General features: G+C 41.3%; 2 protein-coding genes across 3 annotated transcripts in view; one reads left to right on the top strand and one right to left on the bottom strand.

The window, feature by feature from the left end:
- Positions 1 to 6,457, bottom strand: part of LOC101467413 (BCL11 transcription factor A) — a 32,976-nt gene extending 26,519 nt beyond the window's left edge. Inside the window, exons 1-2 of the mRNA XM_004538940.4 lie at positions 6,109 to 6,457; positions 3,108 to 3,500 (exon numbers count right to left, since the gene is read on the bottom strand). Coding sequence (XP_004538997.2) covers positions 3,108 to 3,500; positions 6,109 to 6,163 — 448 coding nt within the window. The 5' untranslated portion in view covers positions 6,164 to 6,457. The remainder of the gene's footprint in view (positions 1 to 3,107; positions 3,501 to 6,108) is intronic.
- Positions 6,458 to 8,421: 1,964 nt separating this feature from the next.
- On the top strand, positions 8,422 to 23,654 carry cep170ab (centrosomal protein 170Ab). Of its 2 annotated transcripts, none has more exons than XM_076885164.1 (20): positions 8,422 to 8,509; positions 9,655 to 9,735; positions 10,053 to 10,195; positions 10,320 to 10,409; positions 11,386 to 11,467; positions 11,679 to 11,734; positions 12,185 to 12,347; positions 13,080 to 13,217; positions 13,323 to 13,781; positions 13,885 to 14,243; positions 14,332 to 14,451; positions 14,567 to 14,699; positions 16,135 to 17,598; positions 17,745 to 17,988; positions 18,219 to 18,327; positions 18,522 to 18,683; positions 19,211 to 19,299; positions 19,671 to 19,764; positions 20,667 to 20,718; positions 20,873 to 23,654. In XM_076885164.1, the coding sequence occupies exons 3-20, from the start codon at positions 10,091 to 10,093 to the stop codon at positions 21,133 to 21,135; spliced, it is 4,182 nt and encodes a 1,393-aa protein (XP_076741279.1). In that variant the 5' UTR covers positions 8,422 to 8,509; positions 9,655 to 9,735; positions 10,053 to 10,090; the 3' UTR covers positions 21,136 to 23,654. The 2 variants fall into 2 exon arrangements, with proteins under 2 accessions (XP_076741279.1, XP_076741280.1); XM_076885165.1 differs by having other exon boundaries at positions 10,050 to 10,195.
- The last annotated feature ends 1,908 nt before the right edge of the window (positions 23,655 to 25,562 follow it).

Here is a 25,562-nt window from a genome sequence, read left to right as displayed (position 1 = left end):
ATTGCAGCAGCACGCATCTTTGCCTTTTCAGTATCAATTAAAGTGATCACCCAAACAAAAGCACCGGATATAAACTTGCACAGTGACCCATATGTCTGCTGACGCATATGCACACTGGACACAGGAAAAGATATCGCTACCAAGGAGCCCCCCACCCCCACCCCCCACCGCCGCCACTAATGCACAATCTCCACGCACTGCCCAGCCCCCCAGTTCTGCATGACAGGCACCCTGTGTGTATATGTATTTGCTTGGTGAAGGAGGGGATATTGGAGAAAGGTGGCACAATGCCAATATGGAGCCTGCTAAATACCTTTGTCTCCACAACACACGGGGAGAAACAGGACAGGCAAGCTGCTGCAAGAAAATGCTCCACAGCCACAGAGGTGTTGCAAGAAATGCTTCTCTGTTGTTTGAATGTTTTCTTCCTCATAGAGAAAAAAGGGTGAAAGGTGGCTGCCGTAATTGACTCAGTATCGATTCAGAGTCCAGGTTACAATGGAGGCAGGGCGCTGGAAAGAAGCTGAAGTGTGAGATGGTGGTCGATTTCCACAGTTGCAGTGGCCTCATTAACACACGTGGCTACACTGGTGAGAATTCAAAAGGGTGCTAATGCTGGGATGGATAAATACAGGGCAGAACAATGTAGTAATAATACCTCAAAAAATGTGGTACAAAATTCATGCAATCTTTTCTTGTAATTTCTTGTAAATAGGTCAAGAAGAAGACAATATGCACTGTGGTTGTGTATCTAATTTATAAAGACTAGACTCTAATTTATTTATTGTGCTAATAACAATTGCGTTTACTCCATGAAATAATTAATGTAAATGAAAACTTTGAATCCACTTTACCGGTTTGTCTCTTTAATAGCAATTTTATGCTGGGAAATAAAAGCAGCTTTATACGCTGCAATCACATTTGCTTGAGAAGCCATCATCTGCTCTATTTCTGGGACAACCGTGGTCTGTAGACAAGCTACGATGTCTCTATGCATATCTTTAATTGTTTATCATGCAAATGACGGTACGCAGGCTGCTCTGCCCTCGTCTAACAGCTCAGAGCCCCAGACTGCAGACCCAAACCCCAGCTGCAGTCATGAGACTCCCAGACGGCCTCAGCTGTCCTGTAGAGACAGACTGAGGGGCACAGCTTCATCTCGAGCTATCGGTCTATTACGTACTGCCCCTAATTCCTCAGCCCTCACCCTTCTCATATCCCCCCACCTACAAGTTCAGCCATTCTGGGTGTCAGCACCCTTTAGTCAAGCAGCAACTTTCCTTAACCTAGCCAGAGCCGCTGCCTTCGCAAACTGCTGTCCATATGGAAATCCGTCCGTGTCAAGTGATATTTCAGGAGTGGGGTGGAGATTGGAAGGGTCACTTTCATTTGAATGATGCAGGGGAGCAAGATGCAGGGAAATCTTTAAGGGTGTAATTCATCATACACTCGCCTGGATTGGACTGGGCTTGAGGCATGTGTAGGAACAGTATATATTGAGATGCCTCAGCTCAGTGTCAGCCTCTAACTGAGCAGGGTAAGAGAACATGGCAGCTAGCATATGGAGTATGGGGTGGCGCGCTGGCACTGCCAGTCTGTATCCATCAATCTTGGACAAAAAAAAAAGCGGTGGGACGAGGCCGTCTTATATGCAATGCATATATAACTGATATGATGTCCTGCACAGACTCTGCAGCACAGACTGTTAATTTTGACCTCAGATTTTATAACAGGATGATAACAAAAGGTGAGGTGAGGCGTCACAACAGGATGCAATCTTGCACCACATACAGTCAATTTAACCTATTCATTATTAACCCAAGGAAATCCTGACTGTTACACAATGTCCAAAGAAATGAGACCTATAAATAAAGCTCTTCGCACAGTGTTAGTGACCTCATGATATCATGTGAACTCCATTGCACGATGATCCAAGTGAGCAAGGAAAGGCGTGTTCGAACAGCTGACAAGGCCAAGAGGCATGTCAGAAGAATGTGTGTTTTTTGAGCATGTGTGCGTCCATCCCAGTTTGTGAGAAAGAGTTTCAACAAACCGCACACTAATGAACAGTGGTTATTCTGTATGGCAGAGTGCTAAAACATTGACAACAAGTAACAGTAGCCCTTTACAATGCCATCTGCAAAGCTGAAGCGCTGACTAATACAGCACAGTAGTGCTCATTATTGAAAACTACCCTCTATGCATTCAGCCTGAATTGGCTTCAAATTCAATCACAACTGCCCAGGCAATCAGCGCAGTCTGGCACATGCTATCAGATCTGTTAAAGGAAATGAATAAACATCAAAATGGGCTGGTCAAAATCAAACTCCACTCTATAAAACCAGTCATAAGGGACCCATGCTTGTTTGCACAGCAACTCGTGTTTTCACAACAGCCTCATTTAGCCCCAGTGGACAACCAACAAACCAACTAGCTGCCTTAAGAAGTCCTTAATTACTCAAATCAAGAAAAACACTGACAATTAGTGGCTGTAGTGTTCCTCAAATAAACAGTTCTTCCTTGACAGATCAACGTAATTACATTCTTTCCTATCTCTTTAATTTTAGAATCACAGTGAGCTTCAGCAGGCGCATATTTGAGGGTACAAGAGATATGGCAGTGTAATAAGCCAGGCAGGGATAGAGATACATCTCTCGCGACCACATGAGAGAGAATGTGAAGTCCAAAGGATCTGAGCACATCTGTGATGCAGCAACAAACCAAAAGAAACTGATCTCTTCTTTCTCTGTCTTTTTATAATCTGTTTCTTTGTCTGTCTCCATGCGTCTTTTTCGGTGCCTTTTATCAATATCCTTATTAATCTTCATGTGTATTCATGACTCTACTGAGGGAAATTCGCAACTCCTAAATGTAGCAGCAGACATTTCGCCGTCAGGTTACGTTGATTGGACACATCCTCACTACTAGAAGGGAAATTTCAGCGAGTATTTGTTGTCTTCTGTGATAAACTGCCTATGAACCTTAAAAGTGTGACCCACTCCACACAATCTAGAGCTTCAAGACTCTATTCACACTTGAATGCAAATTTCTCCTGCTCATCTGTTTACTCTTGCATGGCAGCCATGTTAAGCTTCCAGTGTGTTTACCTGTCATATTCTCCTGCTTAGGGATTATTCCTTGCAAGGGTGCAGATAAACAATCCTCATCCTGCGGTGACACCTGAACAGCCACCTCGACAGGTTGACGCACCCTCCTTTGGTGCTGATGTTGGGTCCGCGAGTGTGATGAGGATGTGGAAAGAGGAGAGGCGAGTGGGGAGGATGGTGGCCTGTCCAGAGGTTTGTCCACACAGAGGCTACCGTGGCACTGCCTCCGTTTGTGTTCAATGAAAAGCAGGATGTCAGCTAAGGGGAAGCGAGAGTGGCACTGGCCGCAGGTCAGCAGGTCCTGGTCCCCTTTTAGGGGCTCGCCCTGAGCCACTCCCAGGCTGGGGGAGTCCTGAGAGTCTTCTTCTGGTAAAACACCTGAGAGCGGCTCAGCTGGATAAGGAAAAGAAGAAAGACAGTTGTGACATGTAGTGAAGCGAGAATTGATATTTTTCTGAGTTTACATACACTGTTATTATATTTTCTTGTAAAGGAATAAGGCCGAGGAGTATATGTGCAGATGGGATTTTTAGGAAAGAAAGAAGGCAGAAAGGAAGAAAGAGCACACAGACAGCTTCGATAAGGACTGACATGTTCAGCTCGCAGGCAGCAGTCAAACGATTAAGTTGCTTGACCCTCTTTATTGTGCTGCCAATCTCGCTTTTTTAATGAACCTAACACCTCTGAGAATCAAAAAATAGATTCTAATTTGAGTTCAAGATGATTGGACCCCATTTCGTTAAAAGTGCTGGGATCTCGTGAACCAAGGTTAGACATTGAGGGGTTGGATGTGGAGTAGGTCCCTGAAGTAGAGCGAGAGAAAGAGAGAGAGAGAGAGAGTGAGCAGAGAGAGCATTTTAAAAGAAGTCATCTAGCCACATGGTAAACGACACTTGGCGCCCCGACTGGGATGTTGAGATAAGATGTGATGAATTCTTGCCGCCGGTTCAAGCTTTAATTCTATATCAGGTCAGATGAGAAGGTGGTGAGGGACTATGCAAGATAGGCCCTGTTACTTGTATGTTGAGTTGCATTAAAGATGAGGGAATTCACCCCTATTTTACTTATCTTAACCAGCTTATGCCATGGACACATACAAGGTGTATGAGATTGGTTTAGGTGGAAAGATTTTCTTCAAACCAAATAATCTCATTCTGATGTCAAGCAAGAGTGATGTGAATAACTTTGAAAGCTAAAATATAATGTGTTTTTTTTTCCTGATATCACACTGTGCTAGAATTTAAAGTAGTTTAGGCGAAGGTTTCCCACTGGGTTACAGCAGCAGGTCTCTTCCACTATCAGAAAAATCATTAGGTCTTTTTTTACTGTTTTAGAGTATTATGACTCCCTGTAATACCGGCAGATCATTCATTGTATTCTACAGTCCCTCGTTGAAAACACCAAAGGGATTATTTTCATTTTAAAATAAATGCAAAAATTAAAAGGAAGTGCCTACTTAAATTTCTAATGGTGCCTTTTTGCAACACAAAAGCTGACAGTTAGCACTAGAACAGAATTTTGCAGTGTTTTCATGCAGTCTTATTTATTTTGCAATAATTAAAAAAAAACAATTAATATTCCAAAGTAAATTAAACAGATTTGGGTCATAACCAATAACAGAATTATACTGGTCAAAAGCAAAATCTTCATGTCATTAAACAAAAGCATATTTATACTCTTTGGTCATTTTTTCTTCATAATTTAAGGTCTGTAACTGTTTCTTTGTAAACACTTTATTTCTGGATCCTCTTTGAATGTGGGGAATATTGTACCTTTAGTGTACCTTTAGAAAAAATATGAATACATTCAAGAGAACATAAAATATGTAATAACCTACTGCTGCTGAACCGATCCTGTGCATGAGCTTGGTCAAGCAGGACAGGATAAAGTGGATCAAGTTCAAGTTCACGAGTGGCCTGTAGGACTACAATCAAATTGCGCCCCCCACTGGCAACCCATCTGACAGCTTTAGAATAAATGTTGCCAGAGCATAATTTGTTTCAGCGGCAATAAGAAGAGCATGCAGAAATATATACAAGAATAAAGATAAAAGAAAAGCACAGGTTGTTCATTTCGATCTCTAACTTACACTTAAACAGCCTATCTAGTCTGGAAACGTCTCCGCATTTACTGACGCGCGAAGAGTGCATTGATAAAGCAATATACTGATAAAGCTCTTAACCGACGAATGGAGCGAAATAATTCTTCGGCAAACAACAATTGGTCTAAACTGTGCGAAGAATGTGACATTCAATCAAAATCAATGCCCTGCAGTTTTACACGCGCGTAAAACAACTGTCCTTCTTTTCTCTTCCTTCATCTCAAAACAGTGTGGCGCACGGAGATTTCTGCGTATTTATGCAATTTATGGATACAAATGGATTGGATATGCCGTGTTTAAACGCCAGCGGTGAAAAAATTGTTGCAAAGAAACTGCATTCCTTGTAGGTAACGCACACGAGGTCTTTGCGCTTCGGACAAGTGTGTGTGTGTGTGTCTGTGTGTGTGTGTGTGTGTGTGTGTGTGTAAACACCACTTCCCTGTGTCCAAACCAACTAGGACCTTTGTAAATGCATTTTTACAGTTAAAAAGGACCTGCACTGTAGTAGTGCTGTGGCTTCAAAAGGTGCACATGGAAACTTAAGTGAATGGCAGCAGTTGTAACTCTGTGCCGCCTTCATATAGGCAAAGGTCTCTGGCCATAAAGCTCATGCATGCCCTTTAATGGCGAAAGAAACCTTGAAGGCTGTGTTATACAACGCGTTAACCAACACAAGTTGAGCTTCCCTGTCACGCTGCTCCAAAACTTCCTATAGAAGACCTCGTGATGATTATAAAGATAACCTGTAGTCTTGGATATGTTTGCGATTTGTCATTTTAGTCAGGACAGCGGTGGACGTATCCTAAGTATTAAAAGAAAGTTGCCGTATACAGAAAAAGATGGGTCACCGAGAGGAAAAACCAATGAAATTAAGTCGAAATGCAATGTATCTCCACTTACGCGAAAACTCCCGTTTGCTCAAGTGCTGGGGTTTGCCCTGCTTGCGGCGAGACATGTTGGTTTAGTGACGGATTTTCAGCTGAGTTCACATTGGGAAATCCTTTCCTACAAGGTAAACTCCAAATGAAATATCTTCATTGATGCGTCTGACAGCCAACAAGGGGAAAAAAAAGCAATGAGCTGCTGATCATACAGAGGGTGAGGAGTAGTGCGGTGCGGGCTGTGCGGAGCTCTTCATGACTTTTTTGCAAAGAGAGAGTGATGGGGGTATAGTGAAGCCCCCTGCGCTGCAAGTTCAAGTGCGGACGTGACGTTCTGCGAACTTGAACGTCAGGCGCTGGACGAACTGAGACATACAAAACATGGGCAGGGCGAAGGCGGCCAGTGGGAGGGGGACAAGTCATAATAAAAGCCAATGGACACTCATTATGGACTACCTATGGAAGAGAAGAGAAAAAAGGGAGACCCCGAAGACACCAATGGACGAAGGGGATCAAGGGGGCTGGGCTAAGAGGGAGAGCGAGGGAGAGAAAGAGAGACACTGTTTTACAAGGAAAGCAGTAAAAAGCGCGTGAACCAAAGAGCGTATGTAACAAGGATGTAGTGGTGGATAAACCCAGCTCTTGCACTCGTGTTTATTAGTTGTTGTTGGGGGGTTTTTTTCAAGCCACTATGAATATGCAGTCTTTGTGCAAATTTACAGTGCAGACTGGAAATGTCATTAACACTGAATAAAGTGTTTTTATTTCAGTCGGCCTTCTTGAGCTAAACTAATTGAAATGTTATTCTCCGACAGGATGAACTAAACTCTGTTTTTTGTTGTTGTTGCTGAATTTGTTTAATTTGTTTGCTTTCTTGAGAAGTGGTGATAGACCGGCCATTCTCTCTGGGCTTTTGCCTTGTATACAGGGAAACCTAAAGTTAACTACCTGCAATTAAAATAATGTGAAATGAGATTCATAAATAGTTTTATATAATATACTTAAATATAAGAATATATTTAGATATAATGTACTCGTTTTGTTTCGATGGTGGATGTGTAAAAGATAAAGAAAGGGAAAAAAGATATTAGAGTTAGAGTGTAACGTGCTTTGATTTACAAAACAATTTGTAATCTGTCAGCTTGTGTAATGCACCTGAGCCTGTATTCCAAAACTGAAGAGAAACGTGGATTTAACTCTTATCCACTCCAAAGGTCTAATTTATGTTACAGGTAAGCAACATTTCAGTAAAGCATTCTGAAATACTTAACAACAACAACAACAACAACAACAACAACAACAAAAAAAAAGTAATATTATGCATTCCAGACCTAATGGAATTTTATAACTCACCGATAAAACTTAAGTCTCAGCTTCATTCATTCAGCTGTTGCATTTAAATATTGGGCCCATTCATTATGGCTGAAGCCAATGTGGGATTTTAATTTTTTCCAAGTTTTCCAGTGATCAGATTGGATTAACGTGTACAGTCAAGTGCGCTTGCTTTTAAACAAAGCTAGTAATTCATGACTAATGGAACCTATAGGGGGCATGTCCAACAAAAACAGTGTGTGTCAAGTGGATTAGGGTGGCCTGATGGGCAGGTTTATACCCTATACTCTCTCACCTGACCTTCGTATGTCGTTATGCAGTTACAGAACAGCCGAAAAGATGCTGGGCAATTCTTTTTTCATTTATTTTGGTTTCATGATGAATAAAGTTTATTAGAATCGCATAAAAGCCCCTTCTCTAACTTAACGCAAATAAAGCCGGAGGACCTTAACAGCACCCATACTTTTAAAAATGGTTTGCTTATATTTTGTTGATTATATACTAGCTTCCTAATCAGGCTCAACAATTGAATTTACGTCGGCATCGAAATCACAGCACAGTACTTTGGCTCCATCTAGTGGTTCAACACAAGACTGACCTTTAATAGACTATCATAAGCTGTGTCCTAACATAATTATACGGAGCTGGAAACCAGTAGATTACTCACTCTAGCGCTTAATCTAAAACATTGAAATACTAACATAGCAGCTACATTGTAATTTTAAAAAGTTTCAATGCAAATATAATCAAATCGTATCATTTATATACAATGCATGCATTTAATTTCCTATTATTATACTTTCAGCGTTTCCAGTCTTACGACTGTAATTTATATGCCAACTCAATTTAATTATCGAGTCACTGCCCAAAATAAATGATCCATCATCCACCTAATATGGGCCACTCATGGTTCGCTGTCTATATTACATAACCTCATCTTTTCCTACATGAGCGCATTGCGCCACCTTGAGGCCAAGACACAGCAGTGTTGAAGGACCTAGGCTGGGCAGAGGGGTTGCAGGAGCAGCAGCAGCATCGCTGTTCATAACCTTCTACTCATCGGATGCTGTTTGCCCATAGAGCACCTGGTGAGAGACATTTTGCCATTGTTTTATTTCCCTAACAGGCCTGCGCTGATGCCTTTGGTTGCTTCCTCTGATATAAGGATGAAGACAGTGAAATGAGCTTCGCTGTTTGTGCGACAGACCTATACGTCGCCCATAATGGTCGATCGTGGGATATCAGCAGGCAGCATCCTAAACATGATTTGGTTGGCTTTAAAGCACGTGATAACAGATATCTGTCTAAATTAGCCTGTGTTTGGCTTAAAAGGTGTGCGTAAAGGGATGTACTGAACGTGACAGATTAATGCACGCTTCAGATGACATGTCGCTAATAAATGTTAGACTCATTGTGGCCAGTCTTGTGTTTATCCTACAATCTGCGCGATATTGGGATGAAATTCGATGATACTTTTTGCTTATTATTAGCTGGTCTTTGCTATCATTCTTAAATGGCTCCACGATGAACGCTGGACTGAGACATGGCCTAACCGAGCTCATTTTCAGGCTCAGTCATTGGCCGACTCTAACTCATCAGCTGCTGCCGCTTGCAGCCTCAGTTGATGTGTGGTCATTTGCAGAGGAGATTCATATCAGAGTGGGTGAAGCCGTGTGTGTGATCAAGCGTCTAAAGAGAAAATCTGGGCCACTAGGAGCCAGCCTACTGAAAGGATGGACCACGTAGTTCTCTATTGGGAGGTTGGGGGCTGTCCCATTGGGCTTGAGCTGACGTACAAAAAGGAGCCTCACATATGACAACGTGTGCGTAATTAAATCTTACTAATTCACCTATGACTCTCTCGGAGCATGAGTCAGCAGGCCTGCCTACTAATAATGCAGAGAGGGGACGGGGTGTTTGTGTCAGTGAAAAGCGCTGTTGTGCTGTTTTGTGTGCATGGGAATCCTGACAACTGCCTGGAAATCATATGAGAGAATCATGGGGAGCAGAGAAGTGGATATTCTATTTACGTCTCTATTTTCTCTGTTTCCTTGACTTCCTGTGGTCGGTGTATATGCCTGTCTTCTGTTTGGCTCAGAGTTTCTGGATCTGATTGAATTAGCTGTCATATTACATGTTTTATTATCTCTTTCTTTCTAAGCCCCATCTCCCTGTCACCCTCACATGCACTCTCTTTTTGCACAGTATCTAACTATTCTTCCTCCTTTTTCAGTGGAGTGCATTGTGAAGCTGATGACAGGACAATCCTGCTGAGCGACTCACTTTGGGAGTTTAGAAGAATGCCTGAAATACTGTAAGCTGTCTCTTTATTTTTGGAACTTACATTTTTTTTAAATTTCTTGTTGTTAGCTGCACTACATGGACTGATAAGCTTGCCAATGTCCTCGGGTGATAACCGAAATAGCTACTGTGCATATGACACACAAGCACACGCACAAATGCTGAAATAAATTTTGCTTTATGTAATTATATGAAACAGCATGCCTCACCCACTCCTGTTTACAGTGTAAGAGTATATTTTTTCATTGATCGAAGGATAAATATTTAATGGTCTCATTAATAGATTTATAGCTATAAACTGCAGTCTAACACTGTTCTTGTTTTCAGCAGGATGCATTAAGGGGCACATGTGAACTTGTCAGGCAGAGATGAGTCTGACTTCCTGGTTCCTGGTGAGCGGTGGGGGGACACGCCATCGTCTCCCCCGAGAGATGATCTTTGTAGGGAGGGATGACTGTGAGCTTATGCTGCAGGTACTGTACTGTGAATCCACCCGACATATGATCTGAGCTGTCATTCTTACTCTGACTGGATTTTTATCTGAAGCACTGAGATTAGTGAGGATTATAGTGATTGACTGGATCTTGTATGGTTTAGTCCCGTAGTGTGGACAAACAGCATGCTGTCATCAACTATGAGCCAAATACGGATGAACACAAAGTTAAGGACCTGGGCAGCTTAAATGGGGTGAGTGAATTTTTTTTAATTTATGTGTATGTGTCTTAAAGCAACCCCTGCCTAATGTTTTTTAATGCAATAAAATCTACATCAGTGTGTCCCAAAATTAAATATCAAACATTTCCCTGAAAGTATACCTTATTTATTCTTATTTATTCTTTTTCGGGCCGTGGCTTTCTCATCTTCTACTGCTTCCGTTTTTACAAATTTTTATTAGTTTCTCTTAAGCCCTCAGTATTCAAGGAAATGCATTACTTTGAGTACTAAATTGCCAGAGTGCCCCTTAACTGCTTCAGCAATTTACTGCTTACAAAAGTAGTCGTGAACCTGTTCTAATATAATTTGGTTTTTTCTTTGGATTTAAATTATTTTCCAACCCTAAATAAACTGAAAGACGTCATTTTTGGTAGTGCAAATATTATACATAGCTTATGACAGGCAGCTTGATGGTGCAGCGGCTAGCGCTGTCACTTCACTGCTCCTGGTTCAAACCTCTTAGTCGGCTGGGGCCTTTCTTTGTGGAGCTTGCATGTTCTTCTTGTGCTTCCTGTGAATCTGTGGGTTTCCTCCAAGTGCTCTGGTTTCTTCCCATAACCCAAAGACATAAATTTTATCCTAATTAGTGATTCTAAATTGACCGTGGGTGTGTGTGTGTTTGTCTATGTTCAGGGTCACACCCATGATCCTAATTTGGGTAAGAGCTTTAAGACAGATGGATGAAAAAAGTGGCAGAGTACAAACATTTTTATGTGTGTACAGATGTTTCCCTGCTTAAATTCAACATGAAATAAGCTTTTTTGTGTTAGATCTGGTTAGGATTGTGACTAAAGGTCTGGTACAAAATTGGCAGTTGGTTTGTGTGTTATGGACAGCATCATTGTTATGCAAGCAGTACTGAGATTTCAGGAGACTCTAAATAATCTCACTTTTGTACAAAGTCCTCATATGTTGTTCATAACCACATTGTTTCTTTGTTTGTTCCCAGACATTTGTCAACGATGTCAGAATACAGGAGCAAATCTATGTCACGCTGAAAATTGATGACAAATTGAGGTTTGGATATGATATCCTTTGAATGTATTCTTGTGTTATCTGTCAAACCCAGTAGCACGCAGTACAAGGTCAGTGAACATGGGGTGCACTGTAACTTTATCGGTTCTTGAATAGCCTGTGAATTCTCATTGCACTCTGCCTACTGCATAATAGATAAGGCTATCAGTGCAGGTTTCTCATCCCTGCAAAGGGCTCGTCATCTTTTACCTTAACTTGTCTCACATACCAACCTGTTTACTGTGGTTCGAGGAGAGATGCATATTCCTGAGGAGGCCCTCAAGGTTAGATGACACGCTACACAGAAGAACAATATTCATATGTTTGAAGACGGTGTAAATAGTTGTGTTTGAAACAGGATAGGTGCAAAGATCTTGTACTTTTTCATCAGTTAGGAGCAATATTGTAGAGAATAGATCAAAGAGTTCTGCTGAAGTGGGCAAAATGACTTTTCAAGATTGATGAATTTGCTGTTTCATCAACAAAAACTGCCCAGGTAGCTGCAGAAAAAAAAAAAATGCAGATTTCTTATTCATGAGCTAGAGGAACATAGCACATTATCATTCAAAATATATGCGAACAGTATGGCATACGATCAGTATGCCATACTGCTATCTGGAAGATTAAAAAGCAAGAAAAAATCTAGACAAGATATACATCGTAATTATTTTGACAGTATTGTGTAACCTTTGTCTTTGGCTAATTCCCCTTGTTTCTGTTGTCTAATTTGTCAGCATGAAAAGTTTAGCAGCCAACTTCAGTTGAACCAGAAGAAACTCCCAGAGGCAGAATCATCCAAATCTCAAGTCAAACCACCTGAGGCAGCAGCTGCACAGGTGTGTGAGGGAGCCACTGCCAAGCCAAGTGAGGCCAACAGGTCAGAGGACAAGGCAACAGGTAAGTCTGAGCATTGAAAGTTAAAGGACACTGGACACATATAATATAGTAAATCTAATACCTTGAATCGATAAAATATTCCCAGATACATAAACTGATAATGAAAGAATTTTTAGAGGTAGTTCTTAAATAGATTTTAGGACTACAAACTATAGCAGCCGTACTCTAGGACAGTGGCAGACGTTTGGTAATTTAGCTTCTGTATAATGCCACAGAGGATTCAAAATCAGACAGTCAAGATGTGTGAAATATATTTCCCTGTTTTCACAGGTTCAGATGAAGTCTTTTCTGTTATTATTTAATGACAAATTAGACAGATAAAAGACAGCTAATTCCAAATGTTGAACTTGCATTTGGTATCCATTTTCGGGAACTCTTAGTATGATCCAAAGAGATGTAGACACAAAATCTTACGGTGTCAAAATAAACAATCTGGTGCATTCTGAAAACAAAGGAATGCAGTGGTCCACCCAGCAACACCCCAAGGCCTGAAAGACCATGAAAAACAACTAAAGTCAATGATCACAGAGGGTTGCAGGGTTGTTACCTTACAATAAAAAGCACCTTGGGAAACTGTTGTGATTTGACACTATATAAATAGAATTTAACTGAATCAAGGGCCTAAATATAGATGGCAAATTATATGCAGTAATATTGGGGATGTTGCATTACAATGACCTTTACCTGAAGCCTATTTAGGGTCTCTAAGCCTCAATTAATACATATGTGCAGGGGATGTCACAGTGCTGCACAGGGGCACCCCCCTGTATGGCCAGCCTGCCTGGTGGGGAGATGGAGACACTGAAGACCAGCATCCAGGAAAGTCAGAGGACAAGAGTTCAGACCGGAAACGAGAAAAAGTTGAAGCAGGTACCAACAATTATTGCTCATTATCAGTTTACTTTTTTGGAAATATTACAAATATTCTGTAAACTTTATGGTGCCAGACAAATATCTTTGTATTAATTGTGCCAGAATCTAAGAAAAGTGAGGAGATCCCAAAGTGTACCCTGCAAACAGCCTCTAATCAGGAGCCTAGCTACTTCGAGATCCCAACAAAGGATGCAAAGGATCCCTCAGGAAGTAAAGTCAGCAGTGAATCCATCTCAAGAGAACAAGAGGGTGGTGCTTCTGCTGCAGCAGAGCCTGCCCATGGCCACGCCTCCTTCACCATTGAGTTTGATCCTGGGGCCTCAGGTAAAGTGACTGTCAAAGACAGGGTTGCGAAGGTAGGACCAGAGACCAGGCCACGCCCTAAAAGGGCTGTTGGGGAGGAGCTGAGTCCTCTTCAGACAGCCATGGTCGCAGCAGAAGTCAAAGTTGCTGACTGGCTTGCTCAGAATGAGTTACCATTGGCTCTAAAAGAAACGGTTGCAGAGGATGATGGCGAAAGCGTGAAAAGCGATGTGCCTGTACAACTGCGGAGTCTTAAAGGTGTGTTTATATGATATAGAGTTTGGTATAGTGTACAGTATTACACGCGATACTTACTTTATCACTCTTATGCAACATTTTGATCTATTACCTCACTATCCAGGAAGTAAACATGAGGATGGCACTCAGAGTGATTCAGAAAATGCACTGGGTGAACAGCGCAGGGCTGCAGCGCTAGAAGAGCGCTCATGGGGACTCTGGGGAAGCACGGGGATGAAGATCAGAGAGGGTCGTGCAAACGTACCAGAGGGTCTCTTTGCAGAGGAAGACAGTCCTGCACGTCGTCGTAAACCTTCAACATCCAAAGTAGCAGAGAGGAGACGTGGCTCAGCACCCCATCAACAGAGCGGGCGCGACGAGTGCTATCATCATGGAGATGATTATAGTGATAGAGGGACTTATACCATCGAGCTGGAGAATGGAGATCATGAAGAAGAAGAGGCTAGGAAACTGATTGACAAGGTAAAAACGTTAAAGTTATAACTCTTTTTTATAGTTTATCATCTAATCTCCTGATCATAATATGTTTTCTTACTTGTGTATATGTTAGGTGTTTGGTGTGGACCAGGAGTCTGGGTCCAGGGTGGGGAGTGCTGACCAGAGAGAAAGACTCGCCTCCCAAAGGTCTGGCACTGGAGACCGAGGAAAACCCGGACGCATGGAGACAGAGGTGTAACAGCGTTCTTCTAAGTTATACTCAATAAGCTATATTCTGACTGACTAAAGCAACATCTGTTTCCAGTTATTGACATGTTTTTGTTTTATTTCCACGTTTGCTTGTTTAGGTCTTGTCTGAAGAGTTGATGGTGGGTGGTCCACGCTGGGTGTCACAGTGGGCTACTCTAGCTGCCAGTCATATTAGGACTGACCCTGAAGGGTCAGGAGGCGAAAGCCACATCTTGGTCACGGAGGACAGAGGTATTAAGTTTAGGTTTACTAAATCTCAAAAAAGGATTCCTTTAATATTTATTAAATTAATTTCAGCATTTTGTTCATGCTTCAGTATGTAAACGTTTGCTAAACAAAGTCCACAGGGTCCAATCACACACTGGGGTTAAATGATAAACACGTTGTAAAAGCAGCATAAGTAGACAGGTGTCACAAATTCAGTTATACAGCAGTCTGTCACATTAGGCTTGTCATTTTTCTGTAATAGCTATGGTATACTGTTACAGTGATGGATAATTACAATGCAAAGAGTAATCCAGATGAGATAAAAGTTAAATTAATTTGTCAAGGATATGAATGCTTGCAGGCCTTCTTCTTAATTGGTTTGTGCAATATAGCCAACCAATGACAACTTATCACTCTCTTTATGTAGTTTCTACTCTTCAGACTGTGGACAACAAATAGAGTGGCCATCTTAGGCCCACAGCAGCCACTCAGAAGAAAGTTAGCTTAGGTGGTCTCCTTAAATGCACAGAAGCTAAAATGGCATGTGTCAGAAAGAGTATGACGCCTACTTCAGGTTAGCTAACATAGCTGCCAGGCTGCTGGTCACATTTCACCAAATAGGCATTAGGCAAGCAACTTTTCATATCCAAGAGGAAGATTTATTCCTGATTATTTCACTAACATACAGCAGACTGTAATTATTTGCATTTGGCACAATAGAGTCACGTGACCACAGTGAAGCCAGAGGTTTCATGTTAAAATATTGAAGTATCGCAATATTTTACAAGTGGAAGACAAAATAGTTTCTTAACGTGTGCCACTTTCAGTCAAAGGTCTGAAATTGCAGCTTTTTTGTTTTTTAAAGAAAATAACCTTTCTGACTAACTACAGTGGAACACCAACTTACGAATACCCCATTTAACAAAAAAATTCAAGTTACGAAGGCACGTAACGGCAATATTTCTGCCCGTGTTACGGCAAAATACCCGTGTAACGAAATCCACTGGCTCTGATTGGCTGAGCCCAGAATGCCCACAATGCCTTCCGTATCATATGACAACCCCCTTGGCTTTCGTACTTGCGCTTCGCTGTTCCACTTGAACGACGTATTGTTGTTGCAGTTAGCAATTAGCCTATAGCCTATCGTTCACTCAAAAGGCGCGATGGGTGCTTTGACTTACGAACATTTTTGACTTACGAAAGACCCTCGGGAACGAATTAATTTCGTAAGTCGGGGTTCCACTGTATCTGAATTTTATGTTTTAGCTTCTCGTTGCTTCAAGTTGCAAAAATAATTGAACAAATTTTTATTGGGACTTTCTATTAAGGATCTTTATTATAGCCAACTATTAAATTAAAAATCTGGCAAACACCTCTAACAGTGCACTGATTCTACCAGTATATAATCCACTATGTATGTTTAATGCACATTCTGATCAAATATTTTCTTTCTTTTCAGCTGATATAAGTGAATCCAGCCACTCAGCCTCCTTTGCCTCTACTGGGTACACAGAGCGCAAGAGGAGAACCCTACCCCAGCTGCCTGGTGAGGATCTCAGCCTAGGAAGGAGGACCCCAGGCTCAGGCCTACGTGCAGATATGGGGGAGAAACAGGACACAGAGCTACAGGAGAAAGAAAACCAGGAGGAAAAGGTGGGCAGAGGAAAGACTCGACCCGGCCAGTGCACAGGAGGTGTGGGTAGTCACAGTGGCAGCCCTAGTCGTTCGTCACCAGCCAAGTCGCAGGATAGTGGTGGTGGGAGGTCAAGTCAGTCAGGTGTGTTGACAAAGCTCCCACCTCGTCCCATGACCAGCGGGGAAAAAAGAATGGAGGAAGTACGGAGGAGGAAAAAAGAAGAGGAGAAAGCCAGGGAAAGTAGTGGGAAACCCCTATTGAGACAGGAGAGCTTCACTGTGGAGAAACCAAGTTCCAACGTCCCTATAGAGCTCATACCACGTATTGATGGTCTCACAGGCAAAACTCAATCTAGAGAGCCTGGCATCGACAGCGCCACACTGCAGAAAGACTCAGAGGCTGTAGCAGCCTTTCTAGAAACCACTGTGTCAGACCAAGGCGATCCCCCAAGTCAGTCCATTGAAGGATCCATGTCACCAGAGTCAGATGTTGACACGACAAGTACAGTAAGCCAAGCTGATGGAGCAAGGAAAGTAGTCCAGAAACGCCGAACTCTAGCAGGACAGCAGAAAGAAAAAACTGTAGTTTGCTCATCTGGCAAGGGTCCTGCTGGTGGTAGGGAGACCCAGGACAAGAGGGTCAAGAATAGAACTTCTGGTCCTTCACAGCCAAACCGTCCTTGGACTTCCCTGGATCTCACTGATGATGATGTCAACTCCAATTCTCTCTTATCAGACTCACAGCCCACCTCCACGAAAGACTCCAAAAACTCACATGCTAGAGGTCAGACAGGGAGCACAACAGTTGGAGCCAGCACTAAGTCTAGCCGGGCTAAGATCAGTCAAGCTCCTGCCTCTGCTTCCGCCAGTAAAGCCACCAGTGTCCCCAAGCCCAGGCCTACCAGGGCATCACTGTTGCGGCGAGCCCGGCTGGGGGATTCCTCAGACACTGAACCTGCTGACCTAGACCGGATGTCTGTGGCCTCTGAGGCCTCCACTGCTAGTTCCACATCCAAGACAGGGATGGCAAAAAGAGGCATGTCCAGAATAGAAGCTCTGGCACAGCCAAGGAGGCCAAGAGTGGGCTCCCCGTCTGCCCAGAGTGACTCAGAGGCCACTGTGACAAGGAGTAGAGGTCTGGGGGCCCGCGGTGCAGGTGATTATGGCATCAGGCAAGGATTGAGAGGGTCCAATATGACTTCAATGCCTGGACCCAGAGCAAGAGCTAACAGTGCCTCCAAGCTACCTGACAAGAGTAAAGGAACCTCATCACATGCCACACCTGCATGTAAGTGTGTACACATTTTTTTTAAATGTTCCTAATTATGCTTTGACTGCCAAAAGATTGTACAGTTACCTGCAATTATCTACTTAAAGAAGAATTCATCTGGCATCTTAAGCTTCATCTAAGCTTCACTGCCATTCTTTCCTCAGCTGGAACTCGGTGGCGCCGTGTACCAGTGGAGTATGCTTCCACCTCAGAGGATGAGTATGGCTCAAATCGTCACATATCCAAGCAGGGGCACACACGGCTATTCCCGTCTACTCGAGTAGCCCAGCTTGGAGGTTCAGCTCCAGCAACCCCAAATCCTGCAGGCCTAGCTACCGTGAAGCAGCACTCTAGGGAACAGGATGAGTATATGAGAGATTGGACAGCACACAGCGAGGAAATAGCCAGGTACGTAGGTGAGAAGTACTCCTGTGTATATGAGTGGATGAATGAGTCAGATAGCAGTATTCTAACACATTTTTCCTGCTTTAGGGCATGTGCCTCTTTATTGCTTCTTTTTTTTAGCTTAGGGTTGCAGTTCTTTTTATTGGATCTTATTTTACAGCTGTTATTTTGTTTTAAATAAATATCACAAAATAACACAACAAAATAACATCATACTTATGTTTGCTCCACAGGATAAGTCAAGATCTTGCAAAAGACCTGGCCATGCTAGCCAGAGAGATTCATGATGTGGCAGGGGAGATTGACTCAGTGAGCCCTGCAGCGACCGACCCTGGAGCTCTGGTATAGTTGTTGCATCTTAAACTAATTATAGCATACAAAATATAAGGATTCAGTTTATTCAATAACATTTATAGCAATCCTAATGCTAATAGAATACAGATTCTTAATTCTTAAGTTTGATTACATAACATGGACAAAAAAATTGGATCTGAGGAAAGAATATCAATTTTCAATATATTTTATTTCCGTTTCAGTTGGAGGAGCGTGTGTTTGATGACAGTTTGGACCTCGGCGGCTCCTCCACACAGCATAATAGCATTCTGGGAACCAATGGGCAGTCTGTGGAGCTTCGATCTCGTAGGTCTAGCGGACAGAGCTCCAGGTCCATTCGGCGACAGACATGGAATAGAGATGATGTAAGGCCTTGCTTCAATTTTAAATATAATGTTCTCCTCAATATATGGCCTGCTATGTACCATACTGCTAATCTAGATTTTGAATTTGATGTGCTTCTCTGCATTAGAAAGTGAAAGTATGTGGAGCAGCAAACACAGCAAGTTTAGAGTTATGTTAAGAGCAAAAATAGCAAGACGTTCATGTCAGTCTGTACCACTGTTTGACACTAGAGGGAGCTCGATACATGCTAGTTACAGTCATCCCTTAATTGGTATGTGACTTTTGTTGCCATGATGCCAGGTCTCTCTTGGAAATGAGATTTTTAATCTCAATGAGATTTTTTACCTGGATAAATAAAGGACTAATAAAAAAATAGGCCAATGTAAACCTAAAAGCAGTGGTAAAGCTAATGAAAAAAATGATGTACTTAAATGAACTAAATGTAGCAATAGTACAGGTTGTTTACATTTTACCGTGTAAATTAATCACTTTTTGCCAGTAATTTATAACTGGTAGATTCAGATGATATTTTTTTACTGTCTTTCAGGCGGTCCCAGACAATTTGCTGCTAGCTTCTGTGACTCAGCTGTCAACCAGGATACGCCAATCTGTTGACAGAACAACCTGCAAAATCAGGCAAGTATTGTTTGACCACGCTAAACAAAAATTGATTTTCACGTGTTGTTGTGGTTATTTATATATTCAATGCACACACTAAAGAGGGATTGCATGATACAAATATTGTCTGTGTGTGTACAGATTCTTGTCTGTGTTTTTTGTTGGAAATAGCAGGTGACACAGTTTGAATGACACATCACACAGGCTTACTCCGCCACCCAGTTACATATTTTTCTCATTAGAATGACAATTCAAAGGCAGATTTTTTTCAATGCTACAATGTGCTGATGGCATCTGAATGAAATAATTTAAGCAGTCACTTAATCTATATTAAACATGTTTTATGTATTTCACTTTTATCCTATTTTTGTAACAACCTGGCTTTGCAGGATCCTCTTCAAGGATAAAGAACGAAAATGGGATGAGATTGAGACCAAACTGCAAGCAGAGCATGACTCCTTACTGCTCAAGAGCTCAAACAAGGTGATGAATCTGCTGAAGGCTTGTGAAACAGACAGGACTGTGATATTTATAGCCAAATAGGCAGCACTGGTGTAGAAATTACAATATTAGTGTAGCATTTTGGTCCATCAGTCAGTACAGCGCTTGTTCACCGTGAAATATTTTAAAAGGATGGATTGCAATGGAGAAAAACAGATACAGTGTGTAACAAGATTGTGATCCGATTCTGTCTTTATTTTATGGAGACTCTACATTTAATGTATTGAAGCTTCTGGAATGTGAGCCGATAGATAACCAACCGCAAACTCATCTTTCCTTATTGGGGTTATTTTGGCACAGTTTAATTCAACCAAATTTTAAAAAAGAAGTCCACAGTCACAGTATATTCCATAAGTACACATTTATAGAAGTAATCTTTTAGCCTTTTCTTGGCTTGAATTAATTGAACACTATTTTCAATCCAGTCATTCCTTACCATTTTCTGATTACTTATTCTAAGCAATCATAGTGAGTGCTCACAGTGCTATAGCTGTTTGGAGAATGAAATCAACAATGTCATACACCCTTTAGATTAACTTCAAATTAATTTCAGTATTTAGGCACCAAATGTGATTAGACTGTTTGGAGAAAAAAAAAGACTTACAACTTCACCTCTACACACTTTTACCTCTCTCCAGCACAGGATCATAAATTCTGACTGTAACACTGTCTGGCCTCATGTGAACCTCTGAAAAGAGATATGTGTGTCCACGACACAAGTTAAAGGGCTCGTAAAGCATTACTGAGTGTAAAGGGCTCGGCTCCAAACTTTTTCCTGAGGCAATGAAAAGATTAATCGAGTTGATTTATTTGCTGTAAGAGCCTTCACTTACTTAATCAGGCCTGAGACCAGCTTTCATTTTTCTATCACATTCTCTTAACAGGAAATTTCAACCATCATTCAAGACTTGAAGAGGGTGGAAAGACAACTGATGGGTATGGCTCTACCTATGCTTCTCTTTAGTTTTTGGAAGAAAAGCGTGAAATATTGTATTGTTGTATTGTATTCTGCAGTGTTACTGCAGTCTACACCACGGGAAGTCTTATGATGTATTAAGTGGGACTGTTTTTCTCTGCTCCAAACTGACAGTAATTGACATGATGGTAGATCCAGATGGAACTCTGGATGCCCTGTCCAACCTGGGCTTGACCAGTCCCCTGACTGACCAGAAGATCAGCCCAGGGGCTCAGCAGAGGGCAGCTGTGTTACAAACTGAAGCAGAAGCTTCTTCACGCACACTTTCATCCTCCAGGCCTGAATTACTGTCCACTGAACCTGTTGGATCTTCAAACCATGCAGAAGTGTCAGAACGAGACCCAGGGCTACAGCAGAGCTCTAATTCCTACAACTGACATTCCACGGTGGATTAATCCAGAATGCAATCAATTGGAGATATCAGACACCCTCAGAGCAGACCCTGGTGTGAGGTTAGAAGTTTTTCTGAGATAAGATGAGGACCCAGAGCAATGCCTTTTATATGGAAAAGTCTCTCTGCTCTGTCAGTCAAACTAAATTATGTTAGGACTCTAAAATTCCAACACTGTCAAAGGGAATCTCTTGAGATGACAGCTCTATTATATGACAGTATTACACTATTAACTGCTAGGCTAACGAAGAAGCTTTGACATCATATACAGTAACCCATCTGTGTTTTTGTGTTGCAGCTCATTATCATTACCCATTATCCTTGAAAACATTTGAGAAAAAGGGCAGATGTGATGTTAAACCTAAACCTACCAAATTCCCTTTTAATTATTCTACTGTTTTGGCTTGAAATGAGCAAAAGCAGACCAACCTTTTACCTTGCATTCTTTGCAAGTGACACAAAAGCTTGACAGACTTAGAGCCAACATGGAAACCCAAACTGAAAAGGTGCAATAGTGTCAAGGAGCCATGTTTGAAAGTGTTCTTCTGTCCTGCCTAAGAGTTATTTATCAAATTATTAGGGGTGCAACGATACACAAAATTCACGGTTCGGTTCGGTTCGATACTCAATATTTTTTCGACACAAAGAAATTTTCATGACTTTTTAATTTATCATTTATTAAAATTATAAATATATATTTTAACTCAAAAGTACAGTTTTTAAATGTAATGTTGCTGAAACAACAAAATAATAATAAAAAAAATCTATCTGATCGAGAAATCACTCATCTTTGGAAAAGAGAGTTTATTACAGGCCATTTACCATTACAGAGAAATGGCTCTTTCCAAAATAAAAGCTATACTATACGCTTCTTCTGGGCTATATTCTCAGCAGCATATTAAACATATCAGGTCCCCATAAGGAGAATCATGTGCTAACGGCTGTCTAAATGACTCTGGTAAAGTTTGTAGCATGCGTGCTTGTTGTTTTTGTCTGCTTCCACTTGTCTTTGCACTAGGATGATGTCGGAGTAAATGTGCAGTCATATTCGTTGTGTTCCCACTAGTGCTGTTAATCTCGTTAAAATGACATTAACGCCATAACGCGGCAAATCTTCATTAACAAGTTACCGCATATCGCCCCATGCATGGGGCTTGACGGCGTCAACACATTAACTAGCTAACTGCGCTAACACACTACTTCCCACCAATTGAGCATTGCGTGGCACATCCGACAAACTGTTTTACTTTTGTCCATGACGCACTTACCATCAGGGTCATGCTTCACTTGAAAACCAAAATAGTTTCAAAGGCCAGATCTGAATGAAGGTGGGGGAGGTTTAATTTCGGGTAGCGTTGAGGCAGTTGCCATGTTGCAACGAGATTAGCTTCTGTCTTGCTAGCTTGCGCTGCGCTCAGTGGATCTGCACTCAACAGTGCAGCCTAGGCGGAGTAGTCGAACCCAGATCCACTGAGCGCTCAACACAGACAGCATCATCAGAAGAAAAGTTGATACATTAAATAAAAAATTTTGTATTGTTCGATACAGATGCGTACCAAACCGAAAGCACTGTATCGAACGGTTCAATAACGATGTATTGTTGCACCCCTGCAAATTATATATTTTTGTCCTGTTTGCAATAGCAATGCCTAAGGTAGCCTCAGTAATGATTTTCCATGAGAAACGGCCACCGTGCCTATTTTTGGGAAAAGAACTGGGTGCCTATATTGTTATATACCAGTGTTATATTATAAAGTAGTTACGTTTAAAACTTACATCCATGCCCCTTTTCCTGTGCTGATGTCATTTGAAGACAGTTTATCAAAGATAAACCCGATGTGTTAATGAAAATTGTGAACTGAAATGTAGCTCCCAGAATAGGATTTTCCTCTTCCAAATGCATTTTGTCACAAGTGCCCTGGCTCAAACAATCATTATAATCCTAGATACTAGAGAGTCCAATGTAAGGAAGATGGCGAGAAGGAGGTAGACGTCTTTTTGCTTTTGCATTTCAAAGCCAATATATGTTGCTATTATTCTCTGAGGGACCAGGATGTAATGCACCCTAATGCTACTCCTTTATCATGTTTATGTCTTTGACCGTGATGAGATGAACGGTTTATCAAACTACTTTCTGATTGCAAGTTAAATGTGTTTGAACCAGCATAGACAGGGACTACCTCCAAGTCCTGCTTTTTGTTGTTGAATGATCCACAGTGTAATGACTGGGTAGGTTTTCCAATGTCTTGCCTCATACCAATGTTTACATATGAATGTATCCTGATCAGAACTGTTGAATAACATTTTAGCCAAAACAACTTTAATAAAGATGAATAATTGCATTTTGTGCTCGGCATACTTTATCTTTCCTTTTGTTTGAGCATTTGGAGATTTTTTTGTTTGGATGTTTTGTATGAGCTTTTTTTGTATTGATGTTAGGTTTAAATGTCAACCTTGCAATATCAGTGTTTTTCTCATTTTCAATAAAATGCATGATAATCATGAGCTGTTTTCCACGGCTTACTCAGTGGCTCTGAGCTGGGATAGGCTCTGGGCCAGTTGCACAAGCAGAAGAAAATGGCCCGATGGATGGATTTTTCAACTGCCTCCACTCTCAGGGGGACAAAAGGCTGGTTGAGTTTAACTGCATTGCTTATAACAATATTATTTCTATATTTGGTTGAATTAAGAAGTATTTAAAACTCCCTCATCCTCCACTAAAAATGTAACTGGTAATGATTAATAATGTGTTATTAAACTTATTTGTCTAACTTTAGTAATACTAATTAATTAATTACATTTACGTTTCCACTTCTTGCCCTTCATCACCTCACAATCTCTTTTGAACTGCCATCCTTCCACCACAATCTGCCCAATCCACCTCCCAGTCTGGCTTCACTCCAACTCTTTGCAGAAGAAAGTACACACGACAAATTAGGTTTTAGAGGCCACATTGCTAGAGTTACCGCACTACTAATTGTGTGTCTTCAGATATTCTGCTCCACTTCCTTAATCCTTTAAAGCTGTGTCAGGGTTTTTCTCCCCTGTGAACAACTTTCACCACAACTGCTGGTGCACATCAGGGATTGTGCAGGTGCTCATCTACTGGAAATGCTAAGTTTGACTAAACTGCTCCCACTTAGTTTCATTAAGTTCAGGTTCCCTATGGGCTTTACCACCCTCACACTGCATTTATTGCATATAAATAAAGTTTTCATAACACTGCAGTTTTTGAGATCTGAGGTATCTGTTTGGTAGTTTGTAAAAAAAAAAAAAAGTTTTCAAAAGTAATTGTTTAAACATATATAATGTTGAAATTATGTGTTAGGTCATGCACAGCTTACATGCTACACATTATTCAGTTTAACTTGCAATAGTAGTATTACAGCAATAGTAATCCTGTTACCTCAGTGTGAGTAAGGTGTATGATGCTACACTGTGACTGTTTGGGCTACTTGTGTAATTTACATATTCTGCAGTTCCACACTGATGAATGTTCATCAGTGTGGAACTGCATTGGAGAGGAGAACAACAGGAGAAGCTTTGTCAGCAAACTGGGTGTTCAAATTAACTATAGAGTGGTACAGATGGCAGAAACCGTGCTCAGAGAGATAATTTAGATTATTGTCAATAAAATGTGAATGTAATGGTCATTGATTATCATATGGCTTTTTAATTGGAAGGAAAGGGAATTGTATATTATAATCTCTATTGAAGAACGGTAACAAGAATGATGCTCTGTGCTTGCCCTGCCTTCCCATTAACCAGACATTAACACTAATGGCCAAAATGCTCCACTTCAGAATGCAGCCTCCAAATGTTAGCCTGACATCATGTAAGCCACCTCCTAAAGACTTAGGAAACAGCTTATTTAATATGACTTCACTGGTGCACATTTTCCACACTTTCCAAATTTTCTGGACTTTTGGATCAAATATACTCAAGTACAATGTGTCAGAAAATACCAAAACAATGCTACACTGAATTGATTGCCTACATGCTAGGTTCATCCTGGCTTTAGTCTTTATGCTAACATAAAGTAACTGGCTGCTAACAATATAATCATTACATTAATGTTAAAAATCATCAGTTTGTAAAACAACACATTCAATGCATTTCCAAAATTCTATTGTTTAAAATAATTTCAGCCATCAATCTTTAATCAATGAGGAGACAAATAATGTAAATATCACTGTGGTACTATGAACACAGTGGTCACAGGGTTACTTGTGTTGTGAAGTAGGTCGGGGCAAAGTCAGTTTTTCTTACACCAGCAGCCTTTCTGTATTCACAACATAAACTGTCGTGGCTATAAAAATCTTTGTGTGTGCGGTGTGTGCTCCCCTGGCATATGGTCCTGTATAAAAGGTTTCTTAAGGTGAAGTTAGAGTACTTCAGGACATTCTGTCTCTG

This window comes from Maylandia zebra, linkage group LG6, assembly GCF_041146795.1.
Source record: "Maylandia zebra isolate NMK-2024a linkage group LG6, Mzebra_GT3a, whole genome shotgun sequence".
Lineage (NCBI taxonomy): Eukaryota > Metazoa > Chordata > Actinopteri > Cichliformes > Cichlidae > Maylandia > Maylandia zebra.
Note: the sequence above shows the minus strand (reverse complement) of the source record. Positions and strands in the feature narration are given on the sequence as shown.